This window comes from Mangifera indica, chromosome 1 (assembly GCF_011075055.1).
Source record: "Mangifera indica cultivar Alphonso chromosome 1, CATAS_Mindica_2.1, whole genome shotgun sequence".
Taxonomy (NCBI): Eukaryota; Viridiplantae; Streptophyta; class Magnoliopsida; order Sapindales; family Anacardiaceae; genus Mangifera; species Mangifera indica.
In genome coordinates, this window is record NC_058137.1 from 28,043,313 (window position 1) to 28,067,072 (window position 23,760).

Genomic DNA, 23,760 nt, shown 5'->3' on the forward strand with positions numbered 1-23,760 from the left:
GGCTGCTCTTGATGCTGGAAAAAATTTCTGCAGAAATAATCTTTTCATCTCATGCCAAGTAGTGATACTTCCAGCGGGTAAATAATACAACCAATCTTGCGCATCATCTTTCAAAGAAAACGGAAAAGCCCTCATCTTGATTTGTTCTTCGGTTACTCCATTCGGTTTCATTCCGGTGCACACCACATGAAATTCTTTTAAATGTTTATGAGGATCTTCACCTGCAGAACCACGAAAAATAGGTAAAAGATGAATTAGTCCAGATTTTAATTCGAAGGTGGTATTAACATCTAAATTCGGAAAAGTAATGCAGTGTGGTTGTTGATTTAAATTTGGAGCAGCAAGCTCTCTTAAAGTCTGATTTTCAGCCATGTTTTCCTCTGTTTCGTGAGCTGCCTTGTGTGCGTGCAGTCTCCTTTTTGTTTCTTTTCTCAACCCTTTTGCAGTCTTTTCAATTTCTGGATCAAATTGTAAACTAGCTTGTTTCGAAGATCGCGTAACAAACATACAAATTAAAAACTCCCCGGCAACGGCGCCAAAATTTGGTACGTGCTGTCGTTGACACCCAAATTAAATCCTAAATTCCTGTAATAAAAATGTAGTAAAGGAAAGTAGGGATCGATCCCTCGAAGAGCCTTGATTAGTACATCGTTACAAATAATCGAAACAAAGAAATAAAAAGGGGGTTTTGAACTGAATGCAAATTATAATGGAAAACAATAAATAAAAATTCAGAAAAGTAATCTAAAAGGAATAAATTGATTTAACAAACCTTGGTCTTCGGTCACATCCACCAATGGAACTACGATTGATCATCGAAACAAAATATCACATTAATTAATTGAATATTCGTTGTGGTATTGAATTAACCTGTCATTCCTTACGATTAGTTAACCAAAAACATGTATTCCAATTAACCCTTATTGATTAATAATTCGGATACGATCTCGAATTTAATTAAACAATAGCATTACGAATTAGAAAGACCAACGAAGCAAGACAACACAAGCGTACGACGTTGCATTTAATCCAGTTGATTATTTTCCTAGGATTTAAAGTTTCTGACGCAGCAAACGATAAACCTAGTTGCCACTTCGATTAGGTGGATTGAACAATTACGGATTCAACACCTAAACTAGCAATAGATTATATTAATTGATAAACTAATTGCGCATCTTAGAAATCAACCAACACAATCATGAAATATAATTCAGAAAGATAACCAATACTCAAAAAATTAAAAGATGCATTAAAGAACGAAAATAAATGTCACAATCATTGTAGTTCCATGGTTTCAGATCCCTTTAACCAAGATAAATTACTCAGCCACTGTAGAACATGTTTTGCTCTCTAATTCTCTCTCTACAATGGATGATAATTCTCCAATAAAAAAAATAAGAATATATATATATATATATATATATATATATATATATATATATATATTATCTTCCTACTAAAAATCTGGAAATTGAATCCTAATCCAATCAAGCAAAGTGATACATATCTTCCCAAAAAGAAAGGAAAAGATATGTATCTTTAATATATATCCTTCTTCCTAAAATCTCCTTCCTTATCTAGCTCAATTAATCCTCTTTTCCAGCTGGTGATTATCCCTTTCCTTGGAAGCAAATCTTAATTTTTTATGGACTCTTGTAACAGATCTGGACGTTCAGATCTGCTTTCCGGATTCTGCTCTCATCTTTCACGTGCCCACGCCTAGTCTGCATTACGAAATTTCCAGTTTAATATATCTGCTCTAGTTTTTCCTCTTTTTGGCCCTATTTATTCCAAAATTGCTCAAAGCTTCCTAAAAGCAAAAAGATAAGTAATCCTATTAGATTGCATCAGATTTCCACATAACACAAGGGAATTATAAATTAAAATAGTAACAATTAATGGCCTTATCAATGGTCAGTGGAAGTTGCATTATATGGGTGAATATTATTATCAAGATTCTATAGTAGTAACATTGAAAGGTCATGAGATTGAACTAGAGAAAGGTATTTCTATTTTCACTACCATTGATTTTTCAAAAAAATAACTTTCATGGTGAGATTCCTAAAATGATTGGAAAACTTCAAACTCTTCATTTTCTCAATTTTTCTCATAATAATCTGTTAGGTTGTGTCCCTTTCATCCCTTAGAAATTTGACTAGTTTGAGTCATTAGACCTCTTTTTCAACAGACTTTTAGGAGAGATTCTTATTTAGTTGATAAGTTGATTATTTCTTTCATTATTAAACCTCTCGTACAACCAACTCAATGGATCTATTTTACGAGGAAATTAATTTGACACATTTCAAAATAATTCCTATATTGGAAACCCTAGGTTGTGTGGACTGCCATTAGCTAAAAAATGCACAAATAATGAGTTGTAGTCACCTATACCATCAATCTTCCAAGATGAAGATACTGATTCGAGCTGGTTCGATTAGATAATCAAGTTGATGGGATATGTAGTATTTACAACAATAAGGTATGAAGCTTCAAGTTCTAGATATTGACAACAATAAGGTAATTGATACCTTCTCATATTGGTTATAAAGTCTTCCTGAATTGCATATTCGTATACTTCATTCAAATAAATTTTATGGTTCAATATAGGGTTGCTCAGAGACGAAGCATTGTTTTCCTAAGTTGAAAGTATTTGACATTTCAAACAACAAATTTGGTGGTCTATTGCTAGTCTGGTATTTCAAAACTCTTCAAGACATGAAGAATGTCAATGAAGGTCAAAGGAAGTTGGATTATATGGGTGAATATTATTATCAAGATTCTGCAGTGGTAACCTTGAAAAGATATGAGATTGAATTAGAGAAAGTTATTTCTATTTTCACTACTATTTATTTTTCAAATAACAACTTTCATGGTAAGTTTCCAGAAGTAATTGGGAAGTTTCATGCACTTCGTCTTCTTAGTCTTTTTCATAACAATCTATCATGTTGTATCCCTTCATCATTTGGAAATTTGATTGCTTTTGAGTCATTAAACTTCTCTTTTAACAGACTTTGAGGATGGATTCCTAATAAATTGATAAGTGGATCATTTCTTTCATTATTAAACCTCTCATATAACCAACTCCAAGGTTCTATTCTTTGAGGAAATCAATTTGACAAATTTCAAAATAATTTGCATATTAGAAACCTTGGATTGTGTGGACCACCATTGTTGAAAAAATGTACAAATGATGAGTCACAGTCACCTACACCATCAATCTTCCAAGATGAAGATAGTGATTCCAGCTGGTTCAATTAGATAATCAGGTTGATGGGGGTATGGATGTGGTCTTATATTAGGCATTCTTATGGGATATATTGTATTTACAACAAGGAAACCACAATGGTTTGTAAGAATGGTTGAACGCGTGTTGGCAATGATGGCAACAAGGTTGAACAGAAGATACAGGGGAAGAAGAAATTAGTAAGTTCAATTCTATTGTTGGGTTGTGGTTACTCTTTTGTCAAAAACTTACATTTTCCTTTGATGATCATTTTTTCAGATTTCAAAGAGTTTGAATGCATGGGATAGCAGCAACTGGGGGGGAGCAGTAGAGGCTACCACATGTAATTTAGGAGTTGAAATGTTGAGGGTTTCTGAAGTTTGAATAAATAATATTCAAAATTCGTGGAATGTAGTATAAAATAATATAGTATGAAGCATTTGAGTTTTATAGAAGTGATTGAAACTCCTTTATATCTTACGTTGATATGGAACCTACCCTTATTTCAATTAAATTGGAATAATTAAATAGTTTGTATCCAAGTTATACATATAATTAAATTATCATATAGTATATATATAAACGTTAATTATAAATATAAAACATATACTATAGATTAATAGATCACATATCGTTGTTTTTATTTGTAAACAATATGCTGACCAGAAATTTATTGATCATTATCGTGTTAATTTTCTAAGATTAATTAATTAAATATTTAGTAGATTAATAAAATGGGTTATTAATTAAAATATCCGAGCTTGTGCAAAAATACAGTCTGCACTGCCATGGAATCATTGAAAAAGATAAGATGAGATTTCATGGTGCTGCCATTGAATTTTGATTAGAAACCTGATTTTCATTTTACTGAGAAAGTTACAGATAAAGGGTGTATTGCGCAAATTTTCATTTGATATACCAGGAAATTGAACCACTCTTGTTAAAAAACCTGAATCGGATCGGCCTGACCGAAGACAATGTCAAATCCGATTCAGATCGGATTGGCCAGAAATTGAAACAGATGAGGTTTAACTGGCAGATCAAACTGATTCAGCCATAATATAAACGACTATTGGACCGACATTCAACCAACACAAGACAAGACTAAAAAGTAAAAACATCGATTGGAACCACTATTATAATAAAGATATTACTTTGTCAACCAAGTAATGCAACCGAAAAAAGAAAAAATTAGGCATAATTCTTCTGACATATTCAAGTTCTGATTAACCCAGTATGGATATCTTCACATCTGCAGCAGCAAACTTCTGCATATGAAAACAAAATTTTCTTTCAGTCAGCTAAAGAAATATGAAACAGAAAATTTCTAATCATGTATAAGAAAAATGAAAAAAAATGGATACCTTTATAAACTGGAAACTTGCAAGGAATTACTTGGTATAAGCAGATTTCCCACCTTTGAAAACTGTTTCTTTGTTTGTCACTTGGACTTTTTCTCCTTTTCCCAACTCGATGGTTTCTTTGTTTGTCACTTGGACTTTTTCTCCTTTTCCCAACTCGATGGTTTCTTTGTTTGTCACTTGGACTTTTCCTCCATTTCCCAACTCGATGGTTTCTATGTTTGTCACTTGGACTTTTACTCCTTTTCCCAACTCGTTGGTGGCCTCGGTATGGTGGTGATGAGGCTGGTGATGAGGCTGGTGATGAGGCTGATGATGAGGCTGGTGATGAGGGTGATGATGAGGGTGGTGATGAGGGTGAGTTACAACTTCCTTGTGTTTTTGACCATGGTCTATTTTGTTGGTGGCGGGCTTGGTGGTGCAGGAGTTGGAAGACTTAGAGGTGTGAGCCATGGAAAGATTGAGCTTCTGCTTTCCGATGCAGAGAAGGCTGTGTTGAACGTTGGTATAAGTAGACATCAGTCCATGCAGTAAATCCCTCCAATCAAATTGCAACCTTCTTGTTTAAATTTCCCTATTCAAGGAATCAAAGATTTCAACCATGCCACAAGTTTCCCACCAATCAAAAATTATTTCAGTTTTCTAAATTTAAAAAAAAAAAAATTTGGACTACCCTAGATTTTTTTATCTCACCTTTCCAAATATGACCAGATAAGAATTTCACAAAAAAAAAAAAAAAGCAATTTGACTAAATTCAATTTGAATTGCATTAACTAATTCAAATCCCTAGAGAAATAAATAACATGATAATTTTTCAAAATTTAACATTTCAACATAACAACAAGAATATTTCAAAGTTGGAAAATTAAAAGCAAGAAATTGTATCCAAAACAATTAATTACAAATAAAAAATCTTGGTTATTGATAAAAGGAAGATCATATACAAATAAATCATAACTTAGTATTATTTATATTAATTTATTAATCTATAGAATGTCAGTAAGAAGGTTAGATTGGAGATATACACATAGTTGTTTTCAATTGATAGACCAGGACTTTGTGCTAATTAAATTACACAAGGAGTCTTCTTGCCCATTTTTATCCGCACGAACCTAAGAACAAACTATATTAATAGTAGTTAAGACACGTTAAGTTTGTCTTTGCCAAATAAAATCGATATCATGTTCTCGGTGAGTCTCACAGGTCATCATCCTGAGATCAGCCTAACTCGCAGTTTTTTATACAAGCTAGAAGACAAAAACTTAAACTATTCAAGTGATGTTAGCCCATTCGTCACAGCATGACCCTACCAACAAATTATAAGCCGTAATTTTCAATATATATAAGACAAAGACTTAAACTATTCAAGTGATGTTAGCCCATTCGTCACAGCATGACCCTACCAACGAATTATAAGCCAAAATTTATATATATATATATATATAAACATTAAGTTTGTCTTGGCATAAGAAGACGAAGACTGAAGCAGAAGACGTGTTACGTCTGGCTTATGGACGTGATGGTTACCCCTAGAAAAAGGGATTGCAGGGGAGTGTTTGTAAAGTTTTTATGGTGCAGAGGGTAAGCCGAAACAGACCTAAAGACACAGAAATTTTAATTAAGTGAGTCTAAACGGAAAAATGAAACCCAAACTGATAAGCTCGAAGCCTGAACTCAGAAAATTTTGGGCTTAGCTGAAATACCGGCAAACCCGGTTTAATATGCTTAATTGAAAACATATCGGAAAGGTATTTTGTGAATAAGAAAATATGGTATAACATAAACTATACCTTAGAGATATAAAAAACAACAACGTGAGATTGGAGTTACTATAGAAATCGTTGTTTTCTAATTAGTAGACCAAGACATTTTACCGAAGAAAATGACATGCTGACCAGAATAATGAATACTACTTCATAGACTAAGACTTATAATTAAATTATTGAAGGGATATTAGCCTATTTTCCAGTGCAAGACCCTACCAACAAATTAGAAGTCAAATTTGGAAGCTATGCATATGTAGAGTTTGAAAACTTTAAGTTTGTCTTTGGGTACAAAGAGAAGACGAAGACGCAGAGAATGACTAAGCAAAAGTTGTGCTTATGATTTATGGATGTGACAATTACCAATTGGACGAAAAGATAACTGCACGTAGTTCGGGATATATATATATATATATATATATATATATATATATATATATATATATATATATATATATATATATATATTATATCATTATTTTCTTTGTCATTGAATTTTGTGGGTATGATATGATGGCCGGCTTATGGGCGATGTTACCTCCAAAAGCAGTTTTTCATGTAATATTAGATGCACCACTGGGCATTGGCCTCTGTAACAGACCTGTTTATTTTGTCACCTCTTAAGAGAAAAGTCATGAGTTCGAATCTCATCAGGGCTTCCCAGTTTTTTCTATCCTGGCTTTTTGGTGCCAACATACATCTTCTTTATTGATAGACTTGATAGTTTGTGCCATCATACCATATTTATATTGTATCGGTTTAAGTTTTGTATTAGAAATATTTAATTCTAACTTAATCTAAATTAAAATCGTAGCGAAATTTTTTAATTTTAATCAAATTCTTTAATATTCGAACTGATCTGACTCAATCCGAATTGATCTGACTCAATCCAAATTGATCCGAAATTATCTATTATTTTTACCCTCCAAAATGTTTTTATTGTTTTAATTTCTTTACAAAATTACCCCAACTTACTATTAGTAAAACACACAATATAGTATTTTGTGTTATTTACAAATGATTGAAAAATTTATATGCTAAGACTTTTAAACACGTCAATAAACTAACTGATTGAATCAAATTTTTACTACTTAAAAAATAAAATATTTAAATAAAAATAATACAAGCAATTATAATTATACAAAAATACATCTATATGCAATCTGCAAAAATTTTAAATTTTTATTATAAAGATACAACATATAATCATAATATGAGTAAAACCTTTAAAACACGTTTATAGCTTGATTAACTAAATCAAATTCTTACTACTTAATAATAAAATAAAATATTTAAATTAAAAAACAATAATATAAATAATTATATTTATATAAACATATAATTATATACCATTCATAAAAATTTTAATTGTTATTGATATTGTTTTCCAATATCTCTATAATTTATCCCTAATAAATTTTATTAAAGTAACATCTTTCTAAAACATTCAAATTGATTTAAGTCGTGTCGGATTATTTTAATATGAACCTTAACACTACCTGATTTAATTTTGAGTTCTATTAAGTTGACCCAAAATGAATTTTATGTAAAAAAACTTAATCTTAATCTGATATTTTTCAGATTGTATTTTGTTATATTAAATTAATGGATCATATTAAAAATTGTCAGTCTTATATTCTCTTCTGCTGAGTTAGGCTTACACATATTTTACTTTTTTTTATTTCACAATTCCTGCTCCCAGAAAATTCCCCTTAATAATTCATAATTACGCCTCAAGCTGTTGCCTTTGTTGTTTCTGTCCATGTTATCCAACAATTTTTGGGCTGTGGTGACAAGCTAAGAATGGATCTCTGGATGTTTTGTTCTGCTCCATAAAATGCCCTTGCTGAAATTGCAAGTCCTATTTAAGTCTTTTGCTTCTTATACATGAATCTTTAATAAATCATTATGTTAAAAAATGTGCAATGGAATGAGTCTTGGTTTCTCTCTTGTTATAGCAGTAGTGACCAATATTTTTAGACCCAAACTGAGCAATGATACAGTGAAAGGGTTGGTTTGGGTCAACCCGCAGTCAGATCAGATTACTATTTAAATAAATATTAAAATAATATGTAAAAATAATCTTGTCTCCATTTATATAAAATATAATTTGACCAGGTGACACACATACCATGTGTATTGGCAAGTTTTGGTCTGGTGGTGTGGATTGTGTCTTTCCAATGGTTGGGACCTGAGTCCCAAAAGTTGCCAAAAAATTTATGCTTGATGCCGACATACATTATTGAGTTCAATCCTGGCATGTAAGTTGACTAGAAGAATGAAGAACTTTGTGGCTACGACGGTCGGTTACCAATGTGAATTTGCGAGCGGGAAAGGGAATTTGAGCAATGCAGTGATTTCCAGCTTCTTTCTCTAGTTCACAAATTTAACAATCAGTGTGAGAAAGGAGAATACTTTACTGCATGACCAAGACTTTATTGGAGTGGTTCTCACTACTGAATGACACTGACTCACTAACCAAAATTCATACAGTCTGTTATAGGACCTACCATTTTTGTTTCCTATTTATAATCCCATATCTGTTCTTGTGATTTCATCATAGAGAAAACATGGGTTCTCTAACATGGTCTTATCAACTTCTCTTCCTCCACTTTTTGTTCTTCCACTCATATACATCTGCAACACTCTGTTCTCATCACGACAGTTTTGCTTTACTCCAATTCAAGCAACTATTTTCCTTCCAAAACACTTCTTCTGAAGAATGTATATATAAAAAGGTTCTTTCTTATCCAAAAATGATGTCTTGGAAAGAGGATAATGATTGCTGCTCTTGGGATGGAGTCACATGTGATAAGGTGACAGGTCATGTGATTGATCTCGACCTTAGTTATAGCTGGCTTTACGGAAACATCCTTTTTAATAGTAGTGTCTTTTTCCTTCCTCAATTGTAAAAACTCAATTTAGCTTTCAATAATTTCAATTACTTTCAAATTTTCTTTAATTTTGGTCAATTGATCAGTTTGACACATCTTAATCTCTCTATCTCAAACTTTAATGGTTCTATTCCATTTGAAATCTCACATTTGTCTAATTTGGTTTCATTAGATATCTCAAGTGTATTTGATGTCTACCCAATTATTTATCATTACTACTATGGGAATCCTCCAGTGAGTATTGAAAGATTTGTTTTTGAAAGGCTAGTTCAAAATCTGATCGTGTGGAAAACCCTTGCTCTCAACCATGTAGACATGTTTACCGTCATACCTAATTCATTGATGAATCTATCTTCATCTTTGACTTCTCTAAGTCTTTGTTAATCTATATTGCAAGGGAATTTTCCAACTCAAATCTTTCACCTACCAAATCTGCAAATTCTTAAGTTAAGAGGTAACTTCAACTTGACAGGTAGTTTTCCCAAAGTTAATTGGAGTAGTTCACTCAAATCTTTGGATGTCACTGACATTAGCTTTTCGAAACAATTACCTAATTCAACAGGCAACCTCTTGTCCTTGATGGAATTGTATCTCGAGAATTACACTAGATGGGATCAATTCCTGCATCATTTGAAAACCTTACACAACTTAGTTATTTGAGTCTCAGGTATAACAAATTCAATGGTCAAATACCATCATTCCTTTCAAATCTGGTCCAACTTTGTTTTTTAGATCTGTCATTCAATAATTTTATTGATCAATTTTCAGAATTTTTTGTCAACTTAACACAACTTTCTAGTTTATACTTGTCAAGTAATCAACTCACTGGTCCCATTTCTTCTCACATCAATGCCCTTCAAAAGTTAGTTGATATTCGTTTATATAGGAACAACTTGAATGACACTATACCATCTTAGTTATATTCCTTTAAATTGGAATAAATAATATAGAAGTGATTGAACTTCCTTTATATCTTACGTGGATATGAAACCTATTCTTATTTCAATTAAATTGGAATAATTAAATAGATTGTATCCAAGTTATACATATAATTAAATTATCATATAGTATATATATAAACGTTAATTATAACAGTATTCTGTTTAAATAAAATTAATATAAATATAAAACGTTACAATAGATTAATAGATTACACACCGTGGTTTTTATTTGTAAACAATATGCTGACCAGAAATTTATTGATCATTAATTATCGTGTTAATTTTCTAGGATTAATTAATTAATTATTTAGTAGATTAAACAAATGGGTTATTAATTAAAAATATCAAAAATACAATCTGCACTGCCATGGAATCATTGAAAAAGATAAGATAAGATTTCATGGTACTGCCATTGAATATTGATTAGAAACCTGTTTTCCTTTGTATTTGGCAAATTTTCATTTGGTATACCAGGAAATTGAACCACCCTTTTTAAAACCTGAATCGGATCGGCCTGACCGAAGACAATGTCAAATCCGATTCAGATCGGATTGGCCAGAAATTGAAACAGATGAGGTTTAACCGACAGATCAAATTGATTCAGCCATAATATAAACGACAATGGACCGATATTCAACCAACACAAGACTAAAAAGTAAAAACATCGATTGGAACCACTATTGTAATAAAGATATTACTTTGTAACCAAGTAATGCAACCAAAAAAAGAAAAAAATTAGGCATAATTCTTCTGACATATTCAAGTTCTGATGAACCCAGTATGGATATCTTCACATCTGCAGCAGCAAACTTCTGCATATGAAAACAAAATTTTCTTTCAGTCAGCTAAAGAAATATGAAACAGAAAATTTCTAATCATGTATAAGAAAAATGAAAAAAAATTGGATACCTTTATAGACTGGGAACTTGCAAGGAATTACTTGGTATAAGCAAATTTCACAACTTTGGAAACTGTTTCTTTCTTTGTCACTTCGACTTTCATTCCTTTTCCGTACTCGATGGTGACCTCGGTGGTGGTGGAGGTGCTGGTGGCCGCGGCTAGTTTAAGATTTTGTTGATGGTGATGAGGCTGATGATGATGGTGGTGATGAGGCTGATGATGATGGTGGTGGTGAGTTACAACTTCCTTGTGTTTTTTATGGTGAGTTACAACTTCCTTGTGTTTTTGACCATGGTCTATTTTGTTGGTGGTGGGCTTGGTGGTGGGCTTAGTGGTGGAGGAGTTGGAAGACTTGTAGTAGGTGTGATGAGTTACAACTTCCTTGTGTTTTTGCCCATGGTCTATTTTGCTGGTGGTGGGCTTGGTGGTGGAGGAATTGGAAGACTTGGAGGTGTGAGCCATGGAAAGATTGAGGTTCTGCTTTCTGATACAGCGAAGGCTGTGTTGGAGGTTGGTAGTAAGTAGACGTCAGTCCATACATTAAATCCCTCAATCAAATTGCAACCTTCTTGTTTAAGTTTCCCCATTCAAGCAATCAAAGATTTCAACCATGCCACAAGATTCCCACTAATAAAAAATTATTTCAGTTTTCTAAATTAAAAAAAAAAAAAGGGACTACCCTAGATTTTTTGATCGCACCTTTCCAAATATGACCAGATAAGAATTTCATAAAAAAAAAAGCAATTTGACTAAATTCAATTTGAATTTCATTAACTAATTCAAATCCCTAGAGAAATAAATAACATGATAATTTTTCAAAATTTAACATTTCAACATAACAAGAAGAATTTTTCAAATTTGGAAAATTAAAAGCAAGAAATTGTATCCAAAACAATTAATTACAAATAAAAAATCTTGCTTATTGATAAAAGGAAGATCATATACAAATAAATCATAACTTAGAATTATTTATATTAATTTATTAATCTATAGAATGTCACTAAGAAGGTAAGATTGGAGATATACACATAGTTGTTTTCAATTAATAGACCAGAACTTTGTGCTAATTAAATTATACAAGGAGTTTTCTTGCCCATTTTATTCCGCACGAACCTATGAACAAACTACATTGATTGCAGTCAAGACACGTTAAGTTTGTCTTTGCAAATAAAATCGATATCATGTTCACTCGGTGAGTCTCACAGGCCATCATCCTGAGATTAGCCTAACTCGCGGCTTTTTCTACAAGCTAGGAGACAAAGTCAAATTTGGAAGTTATGTATATGTAAAGTTTGAAAACTTTAAGTTTGTCTTTGGATAAAAGACAAAGACGAAAACGAAAATAATGACTAAGCAAAATATGTGTTTATGACTTATGGATGTGATGTTATCACTTGGACAGAAAGATAACTGCACGTAGTTTGGAAAAAGTGATATTTAATTTTTCATAGGCAAATAAAAAAATGAATTAACCTATCAAATTGAAATCGTATTCCATCAAGGCAACACCCTAGATAAACACTTGTAATTTACTCATCAGTTTCCTTTTTCCTTTTCATATGTTGATGTTTGACTCAGCGGGTTCTATGTGAGAGAACGATTGAGGTGAAACCCCTGTGGAAGAGTTAGAATTGTTACATTTTAGCCTGTTGTTCTTGGACTTCAATATATATATATGATGTCTAAGTATCCAATAAAAAGTTAGTAATCGCTGCAATTACAGAGTATTTTACAAAGTAATTTTAATGAGCCATTGAATCAGTTGAATGATTTTTAGAGAAAATAAAAATGTCTTCAACCTAATTTATATATTTTATATATTTAATTATTAAATATAAAATCTAATTTATATTTAATCCAAGTCTAATTTGGCTTGATGATACACATATCATGTGTATTGGCAAACGTTGTTAGGTGGTGTGGCTCATGCTTTTCCAATTGTTGGGTTTTGAGTTCGATTCGATGAGCTCGAGAAGTTTATTATCTATTTGAGTTAAACTTAAGTCAACATATGTTTGAATTTAATTTGGCTTGTCTTCAACCTAGTTATTAGTCTAATTAGTAAAATCTAAATTATATTTAATCTAAATTTAATTTGAATTGATGGTGCAGAAATACCATCTGTATTGGCGAGAATTGGCTTAGTAGTGTGGCTTAAGCTTTTATGATTGTTGGGACTCAAGTTCTATTCGATGAGCTCGAGTCATCTATTATCCGATTAAGTTAAACTCAAGTTATCTATATTCGAGTTTGGATTAGCTCATATCCAAGTTTAGTTCTTGGTTAAATTGATTAATCTACTTTACATTTAAAACAATGTTTTTATCTATTAAAATTTGTATATTTAAAAATGTGTAAATAGAGTTTTAATGTAAATGTTTATAATTCATACCTTGAGACAGATTGCGTCTCAAGATGTGCTATGGTACCCCATTAACGTTACCACATCTCAAGGCATTTAATCATCCCATCACATATGGCGGAGGATGTGATCCAACGGTTGATATCAGGTGCGTAACATTTCCCACAAATTAGACAGCAAAGCAAGCCGCTCAACATTTAAAAGTTTTGTGGCTGAGATAGCTAATCTATGGAAACTCAAAATAATTTATAAATTATTGACAGTTCATACGTGAGCCTCCGTAACATAGTGGTTGATGCAGTCGTTTCTTATGTGAATAGTCGTGAGTTTGAATCAAATGAGTGGCATTTTTGTTTTCCAATTCCAGACTTTCTTTGTCATTGAACTTTGTGGGTACCTCCAGTAGCAGTTTTTTATTTAATATTCTACATTAGCAACCCCAAATGGCATTGGCCTCTTAATTCTGTTACCTCTTAAGAGAAAAGTCATGAATTCGAATCTCATCAGGGCTTTTCAGTTTTCCTATCCTGGCTGCCAACATACATCTTCTTTATTGCTTGACTTGATAGTTGCGTCATATTGTATCGGTTTAAGTTTCATATTAAAAATATTTAATTCTAACTTGATCTAAATTAGAATCATAAAGAAATTTTTAAATTTTAATCTAACTCTTTAATATTCGAATTGATCTGACTCAATCCAAATTGACCCGAAATTATCTATTATTTTTATCTTTTAAAATATTTTTATCGTTTTAATTTCTTTACAAAATTACTCCAACTTACTATTAGTAAAATGCATAATATAATATTTTGTTTTATTGACAAATGATTGAAAAATTTATATGCTAAGACATTTAAACACGTCAATAAACTAATTGAGCAAATCAAATTTTTACTACTTAAAAAAATAAAATATTTAAATAAAAATAATACAAACATTTATAATTATACAAAGATACGTCTATATGCAATCTGTAAAAATTTGAAAATTTTATTATAAAGATACAACATATAATTATAATATGAGTAAAACTTTTAAAACACGTTTATAGTTTGATTAACTAAATCAAATTCTTAATACTTAATAATAAAATAAAATATTTAAATTAAAAAACAATAATATAAATAATTATATTTATATAAACATATAATTATATATAATTTATAAAGATTTTAATTGTTATTGATATTGTTTTCTAATATTTCTATAATTTATCTATAATAAATTTTATTAAAATAATATTTTTCTAAAACATTCGAATTGATTTAAGTTGTATCGGATTACTTTTATGTGAATCGTAACATTATCTGATTTAATTTTGAGTTATATCAAACCGACCAAAAATAAATTTTATATAAAAAAGCTTAGTCTTGATCTGATATTTTTTATATTATATTTTATTATATTAAATTAATAGATCTTATTAAAAATTGTCAGCTTTATATTCTCTTCTGCTGGGTTAGGCTTACACATATTTTACGTTTTTTTTATTTCACAATTCCTTCTCCCAGAAAATTCCCCTTAATAATTCATAATTACGCCTCAAGCTTTTGCCTTTGTTGTTTCTGTCCATGTTATCCAACAATTTTTGGGCTGTGGTGACAAGCTCAGAATGGATCTCTGGATGTTTTGTTCTGCTCCATAAAATGCCCTTGCTGAAATTGCTAGTCCTATTTAAGTCTTCTGCTTCTTATACATGAATCTTTAATAAATCATTATGTTAAAAAATGTGCAATCCAATGAGCCTTGGTTTCTCTCTTGCTATAGCAGTTGTGACCAATATTTTTAGACCCAAAATGAGCAATGATACAGTGAAAGGGTTGGTTTGGGTCAACCCGCAGTCAGATTAGATTACTATTTAAATAAATATTAAAATAATATGTAAAAATAATCTTGTCTCCATTTATATAAAATGTAATTTGACCAGGTGACACACATACCATGTGTATTGGCAAGTTTTGGTCTGGTGGTGTGGTTTGTGCCTTTCCAATGGTTGGGACTTGAGTCCCCAAAGTTGAAAAAAAATTTATGCATGATGCCGACATACATTATTGAGTTCAATCCTGGTATGTAAGTTGACTAGTAGAATGAAGAACTTTGTGGCTACGATGGTCGGTTACCAATGTGAATTTGCGAGCAGGAAGGGAATTTGAGCAATGCAATGATTTCCAGCTTCTTTCTCTAGTTCACAAATTTAACAACCAGTGTGAGAAAGGAGAATACTGCTTGACCAAGACTTTAATGGAGTGGTTCTCACTACTGAATGACACCGACTCACTAGCCAAAATTCATACAGTCTATTATAGGAACTGCCATTGTTCTTTCCTATTTATAGTCCCGTATCTGTTCTTGTGAGTTCATCATAGAGAAAACATGGGTTCTCTAACATGGTCTTATCAACTTCTCTTTCTCCACTTTTTGTTCTTCCATTCACAAACATCTGCAACACTCTGTTCTTATCACGATAGTTTTGCTTTACTCCAATTCAAGCAACTTTTTTCCTTCCAAAACACTTCTTCTGAAGAATGCATATATAATGAGGTTCCTTCTTATCCAAAAATGATGTCTTGGAAAGAGAATGATGATTGCTGCTCTTGGGATGGAGTCACATGTGATAGGGTGACGGGCCATGTGATTGGCCTCGACCTTAGTTGTAGTTGGCTTTACGGAAACATTCCTTTCACCAGTAGCCTTTTTTCTCTTCCTCAATTGCAAAAACTCAATTTAGCTTTTAATGATTTCAATCATTCTCAAATTTCCCTTGATTTTGGTCAATTGATTAGCTTGACACATCTTAATCTTTCTGCCTCAAAGTTTAGTGGTTTTATTCCATCTGAAATCGCTCATTTGTCTAATTTAGTTTCACTAGATATCTCAGGCAATTATTATCTTTACTCAAGCGATTATTATCTCTACTCAGAGATTAACAATAATCCATTGAGAATTGAAAGACTTGTTTTTAAAAGATTAGTTCAGAACCTGACCATGTTAAAAGACCTTGCTCTCATCAATGTAGACATATCTACAATTGTACCAAATTCCTTGAGGAATCTATCTTCATCTTTGACTTCTCTAAATCTTTGTTATTGCAGATTAAAAGGGAATTTCCCAACTCATATTTTTCTCCTGCCAAATCTGCAGATCCTCAAGTTAGGAGGCAACTTCAACTTGATAGGTAATTTTCCCAAAGTTAATTGGAGTAGCCCACTCAAGTCTTTACATGTCATTGACATAAGCTTTTTAGAACAATTACCTAATTCAATTGGCAACCTCTTGTCCTTGAGGGAATTGTATCTCGAGAATTGCGCTCTAATGGGATCAATTCCCACATCATTTGGAAACCTTACACAACTTAGTTATTTGAGTCTCAGGTATAACAAATTCAGTGGTCAAATACCATCATTCCTTTCAAATCTGGTCCAACTTTGTTTTTTAGATCTATCATTCAATAATTTTATTGGTCAATTTCCAGAATTTTTTGTCAACTTAACACAACTTTCTAGTTTATACTTGTCAAGTAATCAACTCACTGGTCCCATTCCTTCTCATGACAATGCCTTTCAAAAGTTAGTTGATATTCGTTTATATAGCAACAACTTGAATGACACTATACCATCTTGGTTATTCACTCTACCATTATTGGAAAGCCTAGACCTTAGTGAAAACCAATTAACGGGTCATATTGATCAATTTCAAAGTAAATCTTTACAATACCTTAGGTTGGATGGTAATGGACTAACTGGCTCTATTTCAACTTCAATATCTGAACAAGTGAATTTAACCATTCTCACACTTTCTTCAAACAATTTTAGTGGAATTGTAGAGCTTCACTTATTTTCAAAGCTTAAAAACCTTGTTTTGCTTGATCTTTCTTATAATAGTATATCAATTAACACTACATTCAAAGCCAATTCACCCTTTTCACAACTTAGCTATTTGATGTTATCTGGTTGCAATTTGAGTGAATTCTCAGATATACTAAGAAGTTTTAATCAATTAAGGTATTTAGATCTCTCTCAGAATAAAATCAGTGGTCAAATACCTAATTGGATGTGGGAGATCGGAAAGGATACTTTGTCCAGTCTAAATCTTTCCAACAACTACCTAACCAGCCTAGAGCAGCTTCCATAGAAGAATCTTGACATTCTAGACCTTAATTCAAACAAGCTCCGAGGATCACTTCCAATTCCACCGTCTTCCTTGACAGTCTTATTTTTGTCAAACAACAAATTGTCAGGAGAGATACCAGATTTGATTTGCAATAAGAGTGTCCTGGAAATTCTAGATCTTTCTAACAATAGCTTCAGTGGCAACATTCCAATATGCATGGGAAACTTTAGCCATCTTCATGTGTTGGATTTGAGGAAAAATAAACTCAGTGGCACAATTCCAGGAAGCTTTGCAAAAGGCAGTCTATTGAGGACCCTCAACTTGAATGAGAATGAATTGGAAGGGCCAATCCCACGATCTTTGGTCAATTGTACGATGCTTGAAGTTCTAGATATTGGCAACAACAAGGTAATTGATACCTTCCCATATTGGCTACAAAGTCTCCCTGAATTGCAAGTTCTTGTACTTCATTCAAATAGATTTTATGGTTCTGTACGAGGTTGCTCAGAAATGAATCATTGTTTTCCAAAGTTGAAAGTACTTGACCTCTCAAAGAACAAATTTGGTGGTCCATTGCCAGCCTCGTATTTCAAAAATCTTCAAGCCATGAAGGATGTTGGTGAAGTTGGGACGAAGTTACAATATATTGGTGAAAGTTATTATCAAGATTCCATTACAGTAACAATGAAAGGGCATCTGTTTGGATTTATGAGAATATTCGTTGCTTTCACTGCCATTGATTTTCAAATAATAACTTCTGTGAAGAGATTCCAGAAGTAATTGGAGAGCTTCATTCACTTATACACCTGAATCTTTCTTCGAACAATTTAACCGGTTACATCCCATCATCACTTGGAAATTTGAAAGCTCTAGAGTCTTTAGACCTCTCTTTCAACAAGCTTGGTGGAAAAATTCCATGGCAGTTGGCAAATTTAGACTTTCTTCAAGTGCTAGACTTGTCTCAGAACCAACTCACAGGGCCCATTCCACGGGCACCGCATTTCGATACATTCCCAAGTACGTCATACACCGGAAACTTGGGATTGTGTGGATTCCCTTTGTCAAAAGAATGCAAAAGTGATGGACCACCACAACCGCAGTCAGAAATAGAAGATAATGCAGAGTCTACAAATGGATTCGGTTGGAAAGTGGTGTTGATAGGCTATGCATTTGGAATGGTGATTGGACTGTTCATGGGATATCTTGTATTTTCAACAGGAAAGCCTCAGTTGCTTGTAAGGATAGTTGAAGGAGAAGACCGTAGAAAGAGGAGGAGGATGAGTGCGAGACGTTGAGGAAGAAGAGAATGGTGGTTTCATGTTCTACAGGCCAAGTATTGCTTTGAACTAGTGAAGGAATTTTAGAGTCCTTAGGCAGTCTTATCATAGCATTTCTGAAAATAATATTTGTAGTTATAATTAGCAGCTACAATGTATGCTTCAATATCTTATTTTGTTGAATGTCAGTTTCATAAATGTTGAAGGTCTGGTATCATGAACTTGCACACTCTGCCTCATGAATGTTGCCCTGTATTTCTACACTACAGAAATTACATCAGTTAATATGGAAGGTTATTTTCACAATATCACATGACAATTTAGATATAGCTTCAGCAGTATTTTAAAGAACTGTTTTTTTTCACCTTAACACCAACTACACAAATAATTAAATAGATTGTATCCGAGTTATTAAAAATATTATTTCTTTTCTATTCATCGTTCAAATCCAACACGTTAATCCATTTTTCGATTCCTAGTAAAACTTAATGGAAGATTCATCTCCAGCAGTTTTTTAACTCTGTGGCGCCATTCCAGGAAGCTTTGCAAATGACAGTTCTTTGATGCTTCAGATACTACATATCGACAACAACAGGGTAATTAATATCTTCCCATACCGGCTACAAAGTCTTTCTGAAATTAATTAACAACATATCACGGACTTACTTTTCTGATTGTTGGGCTAAACCGCATTAAAAAATCATTTAATTTTATTTTCATTATAATGGGGATGGAGATTTATCAGCTGATTCTAAAATCTCATTAAGAATTGACATTTTCTTCAAGGCAGTGCTCAAGCATTAGGGAGAACGATTATTTCTCACTCAAACGATGCGTTATTTTTAAATTTTGTTACATTCTAGAACAAAATCAAGAAAAAGGCGAAAATGTCATTATTACAGGAAAAGATGAAAATGCTAATATAAGACCTACATACTGGAGAGATTATAACTAAAAATGTGACTTCCAGCAGCAATACAGTGATTTCCAGCTTCTTCTCCATTAGGCAGTGCATGACCAAGACTCTAATGGAATGGTTCTCACTAGTATATGACTATATAAGACTTGGTTTTATAACTGACTCACTACCCAAAATTCGTACTGTAATCCGCTGCATGAGACAAGATTAAGTGGAAAGAGCATAACGTCAAATAAATGTAAAATATTTTCACAGTGGCTAAGAGATCTCAACATTTTATGTATGGAAACCAAAATGCTAATAATGATGGCCAATGTGTTGCACATTTTAATTACTTGACATGGCCATATCATATTGTAACCCACCATTGTTATTTCCTATTATAAATCTTCATCTGTTATGGTGACATTATCATAGCCAAAGATGGGTTGTCTAACATGGCCATATCAACTTCTATTCTACCTATTTTTGCTCTTTCATTCTCAAACTTCTGAAATAATTTGTCTTTGTAACACAGGTTTTGCTTTACTCCAATTCAAACAACTGTTTTCCTTCAAAAACACTTCTTTCAAATGGGAGGAATTAGCTTCAAAACTGATGTCTTGGAAAGAAGACACTGATTGTTGCTCATTGGATGGGATCTTATGTGATATTGAGACTAGTGATGTAATTGGCCTTGACCTTAGTTATAGTGGGCTTTACAGGAACAATTCTTCCAATGGTAGACTCTTTTTCCTTTCTTAATTGTAAAACTCAATCTAGCTTTCAATGATCTCAATCTCTCTCAAAAGTCTCTACTTTTGGTTGATTGATCAACTTAATACATCTTAATCTCTTCACCTCAAAATTTCGTTGTGTTATTTTATTTGAAATCTCTCATTTATTTAATTTAGTTTCACTAGATATTTCATGCACTTATTATTATCCCTTAACAACTATTTATGTCTACTCAAAGATTTAGAGGATTTTAATAAGAATTCAGAGACTTGTATTTAAATGGCTAGTTCAAAATTTGACTGTGTTGAAAAACCTTGTTTTCATCAATGTAGACATATCTACCATTGTACGTAGTTCATTGAACAAATCTATCTTTATGTCTTACTTCAAAGTCTTTGTTATTGTAAATTGCAAGGGAACTTCCCAACTAGCGTCTTTCGCTCACCAAATCTGTAGATCCTTACGTTAATAGATAACTTTAACTTGATAGTTAATTATTCCAAAGTTAATTGGAGTAGCACAGTCAAGTCTCTGGATGCCTCTAACATAGGCTTGTCAGAACTATTGCCAAATTCGATCAGCAATCTCTTGTCCTTGAGGGAATTGCATATAGAGAATTGCACTCTAGTGGAATTAGTTACACATAACTTGAAAACCTTACGTAACTTAGTTATTTGAGCCTCCAATATAACAAATTCAGTAGTCAGATGCCATCAATCCTTTCAAATTTTGTCTACCTCTGTTTTTTAGATCTTTCATTCAATAATTTTAGTGGTCAATTTCCATTCCTTTTTTTTTTTTAATTAGCACAACTTTCTCATTTATACTTGCAGGTAATCAACTCATTGGGCCAACTCCATCTTATGTCAATGCCCTTCAAAATTTAGCTTATACTGGTTTAGCTCTCAACAATCTCAATGCTACTACACCATCTTGGATATTTGATCAACAATTTTTGGAAGGTTTGGAAGTTAGTGATAACGAATTAATTGGCCATATTAATCAATTTCAAAGTAAATCTTTGGTAGACATTGCATTGGATAATAATAAACTGAATGACTCTATTTCAAGTTCAGTCTTTGAACAGCTGAATTTGGCTTCTCTCTCACTTTCTTTAAACAATTTTAGTGGAACTGTTGTGCTTCACTTATTCTCAAAGCTAAAAGACCTTGTTTTGCTTGATCTTTCTCATAATAATCTATCAATTAACAATGCATTCAAGGTCAACTTATCATTTTCACAAGTTTGGACTTTGATGTTATCTGGTTGTAATTTGAGTGAATTTCTAGGTATCTTAAAAGGTTTAAGTTAATTAAAATGATTAGATCTCTCTGAAAATAAAATCAGTGGTCAAATATCTAATTGGATATGAGACATTGGAAGGGAAATTTTGCCCTATCTAAATCTTTTGCACAACTATTTGACCTGCAAAAAACAACTTTCGTGGAAGAATCTTGATGTTGTAGACCTTTTTTCAAACAAGTTCCAACGATCACTCCCAATTCCACCACCTTCTTCGATAGTCTTATTATTGTCAAACAACAAATTGATTGGGGAGATACCACCTTTGATCTGCAATTTGAGTACCATAACAATTCTAGATCTTTCTAATAATAGCTTCAATGGCAACATTCCAAAATGCATGGGAAACTTTAGCAATCTTCATGTGTTGGATTTAAGGAAAAATAAATTCAGTGGCACCATTCCAAGAAGCTTTGCAAAGCACAACCCATTGAAGACTTTCAACTTCAACAAGAATGAATTGGAAGGGCCAATCCCACGATCCTTGGTCAATTGTATGATGCTTGAAGTTCTAGATATCGACCACAATAAGGTAATTGATCCCTTCCCATATTGGCTACAAAGTCATCCTGAATTGCAAGTTCTTATACTTCATTCAAATAAATTTTACAGTTCTATATCGGATTGCTTAGAGACGAAGCATTGTTTTCCTAAGTTGAAAATATTTGACATTTCAAACAACAAATTTGGTGGTCCATTGCCAGCTTGGTATTTCAAAAATCTTCAAGCGATGAAGGATGTTAGTGAAGCTGAGAGAAAGTTGCAATATATGGGTTAAGGTTATTATCAAGATTCTGTTGTAGTAACATTGAAAGGTCATAAGATTGAACTAGAGAAAGGTAATTTTATTTTCACAACCATTGGTTTTTCAAAAAATAACTTTCATGGTAAGATTCCTGAAATGATTGGAAAACTTCAAGTGCTTCATCTTGTCAATTTTTTTCACAATAATCTATCAGATTGTATTCTTTCATCCCTTGAAAATTTGATTATTCTTGAGTCATTAGACCTTTTTTTCAACAAACTTTCAAGAGATATGTCTATTTAGTTGATAAGTCAATTATTTCTTTTATTGTTGAATCTCTCATACAACCAACTCAATAGATCTATTCCACGAGGAAAATAATTTAACATATTTCAAAATGACTCCTATATTGAAAACCCTGGGCAATGTGGACCGCCATTAGCTGCAAAAAATGATGCATAGTCACCTATACCATCAATCTTCCAAGATGAAGATAATGATTCGAGCTGGCTCAATTGGACAATCAGATTGATCGGTTATGGATGTGGTCTTGTATTAGGCATTTCTATGGGATATGTTATATTTACAACTAGGAAACCACAATGGTTTGTAAGAATGGTTGAACGAGTGCAAGCAATAATACTGAGAAGGTTGAATAGAAGATACAGGGGAAGAAGAAATAAATAAGTTCAATTCTATTGTTGGGTTGTGGTTACTCTTTTGTCAAAATCTTACATTTTCCTTTTATGTTCATTTTTTCAGATTTCAAAGAGTTTGGATGCATGGGATAGCAGTATCTGCTCGGAGAGAGCATAAGACGCTACCACATGTAATTTAGGATCCTCATCTTGCATAAGTAAATCAAAGCATAATCTCCTTCTCGTGTAACAGAAGTCCCTGTTTCATACATTGTAGGGAGAAGCAATTAAAGAGTATAAAATGAATCATTTGTATTTCACATAATTATTAAGTGGGAAAAAAAAATTGAACACTACAACAACCGTTCAAATTAGAAGACGGTACAGAATCCAAAAATGGCTTCGGTTGGAAAGTTATAGTATATTAGATCCTGAATAAAAAATTTAAAATCCTAATAGTAATTCATAATCAATGATATTATGTTTAAAATATTAAAATCTCAAGAAGGGTTATTATTTTAGGTGGTTTATATTAGATATTTCTTCTTGCCTGACTAGAAAATTTATAATATGTTTCATTTTGTTTTTTTGTTTTACAATCTAAA

At 32.3% G+C, this 23,760-nt stretch overlaps 3 protein-coding genes and 1 long non-coding RNA gene across 5 annotated transcripts; 2 read left to right on the forward strand and 2 right to left on the reverse strand.

The window, feature by feature from the left end:
* Window positions 1–4,115: 4,115 nt before the first annotated feature.
* LOC123193717 lies at window positions 4,116–5,144 on the reverse strand. The gene is made up of 2 exons (XR_006497124.1): window positions 4,588–5,144; window positions 4,116–4,491 (listed from the first exon to the last, which is right to left on the reverse strand). It is a non-coding gene; the product is annotated as an uncharacterized LOC123193717 (long non-coding RNA).
* A 5,613-nt stretch (window positions 5,145–10,757) lies between these two features.
* LOC123194141 (lateral signaling target protein 2 homolog) lies at window positions 10,758–11,713 on the reverse strand. 2 transcript variants are annotated; one of them, XM_044607309.1, is made up of 2 exons: window positions 11,123–11,708; window positions 10,758–10,994 (listed from the first exon to the last, which is right to left on the reverse strand). In XM_044607309.1, the coding sequence occupies exons 1-2, from the start codon at window positions 11,542–11,544 to the stop codon at window positions 10,973–10,975; spliced, it is 444 nt and encodes a 147-aa protein (XP_044463244.1). In that variant the 5' UTR covers window positions 11,545–11,708; the 3' UTR covers window positions 10,758–10,972. The 2 variants fall into 2 exon arrangements, 1 of the variants encoding a protein (XP_044463244.1); XR_006497235.1 differs by having other exon boundaries at window positions 11,092–11,713.
* Window positions 11,714–17,773: 6,060 nt separating this feature from the next.
* On the forward strand, window positions 17,774–18,852 carry LOC123195816 (receptor-like protein 9DC3). Its single transcript, XM_044609699.1, has 2 exons — window positions 17,774–18,212; window positions 18,323–18,852. Exons 1-2 carry the CDS (start codon window positions 17,774–17,776, stop codon window positions 18,850–18,852), a joined length of 969 nt encoding a protein of 322 aa, XP_044465634.1.
* Window positions 18,853–20,350: 1,498 nt separating this feature from the next.
* Window positions 20,351–22,550, forward strand: LOC123195905 (receptor like protein 22-like). Its single transcript, XM_044609805.1, has 3 exons — window positions 20,351–20,474; window positions 21,304–21,759; window positions 21,937–22,550. The coding sequence occupies exons 1-3, from the start codon at window positions 20,351–20,353 to the stop codon at window positions 22,548–22,550; spliced, it is 1,194 nt and encodes a 397-aa protein (XP_044465740.1).
* Window positions 22,551–23,760: the final 1,210 nt, after the last annotated feature.

Excerpts from the sequence above, each read along its gene's own strand:
- LOC123194141 (XM_044607309.1), bottom strand. The coding sequence starts at position 11,544 with ATGGCTCACACCTCCAAGTCTTCCAATTCCTCCACCACCAAGCCCACC. Across the intron at positions 10,995-11,122 it reads GTGAAATTTGCTTATACCAA|AAGTTTGCTGCTGCAGATGT; the intron begins GTAATTCCTTGC and ends TTTCATATGCAG.
- LOC123195816 (XM_044609699.1), top strand. The coding sequence starts at position 17,774 with ATGGGAAACTTTAGCCATCTTCATGTGTTGGATTTGAGGAAAAATAAA. Across the intron at positions 18,213-18,322 it reads GTTACAATATATTGGTGAAA|AGATTCCAGAAGTAATTGGA; the intron begins GTTATTATCAAG and ends ACTTCTGTGAAG.
- LOC123195905 (XM_044609805.1), top strand. The coding sequence starts at position 20,351 with ATGTCTTGGAAAGAAGACACTGATTGTTGCTCATTGGATGGGATCTTA. Across the intron at positions 20,475-21,303 it reads CAGGAACAATTCTTCCAATG|GTAATCAACTCATTGGGCCA; the intron begins GTAGACTCTTTT and ends TTATACTTGCAG. Across the intron at positions 21,760-21,936 it reads TAATTTGAGTGAATTTCTAG|ACCTTTTTTCAAACAAGTTC; the intron begins GTATCTTAAAAG and ends TTGATGTTGTAG.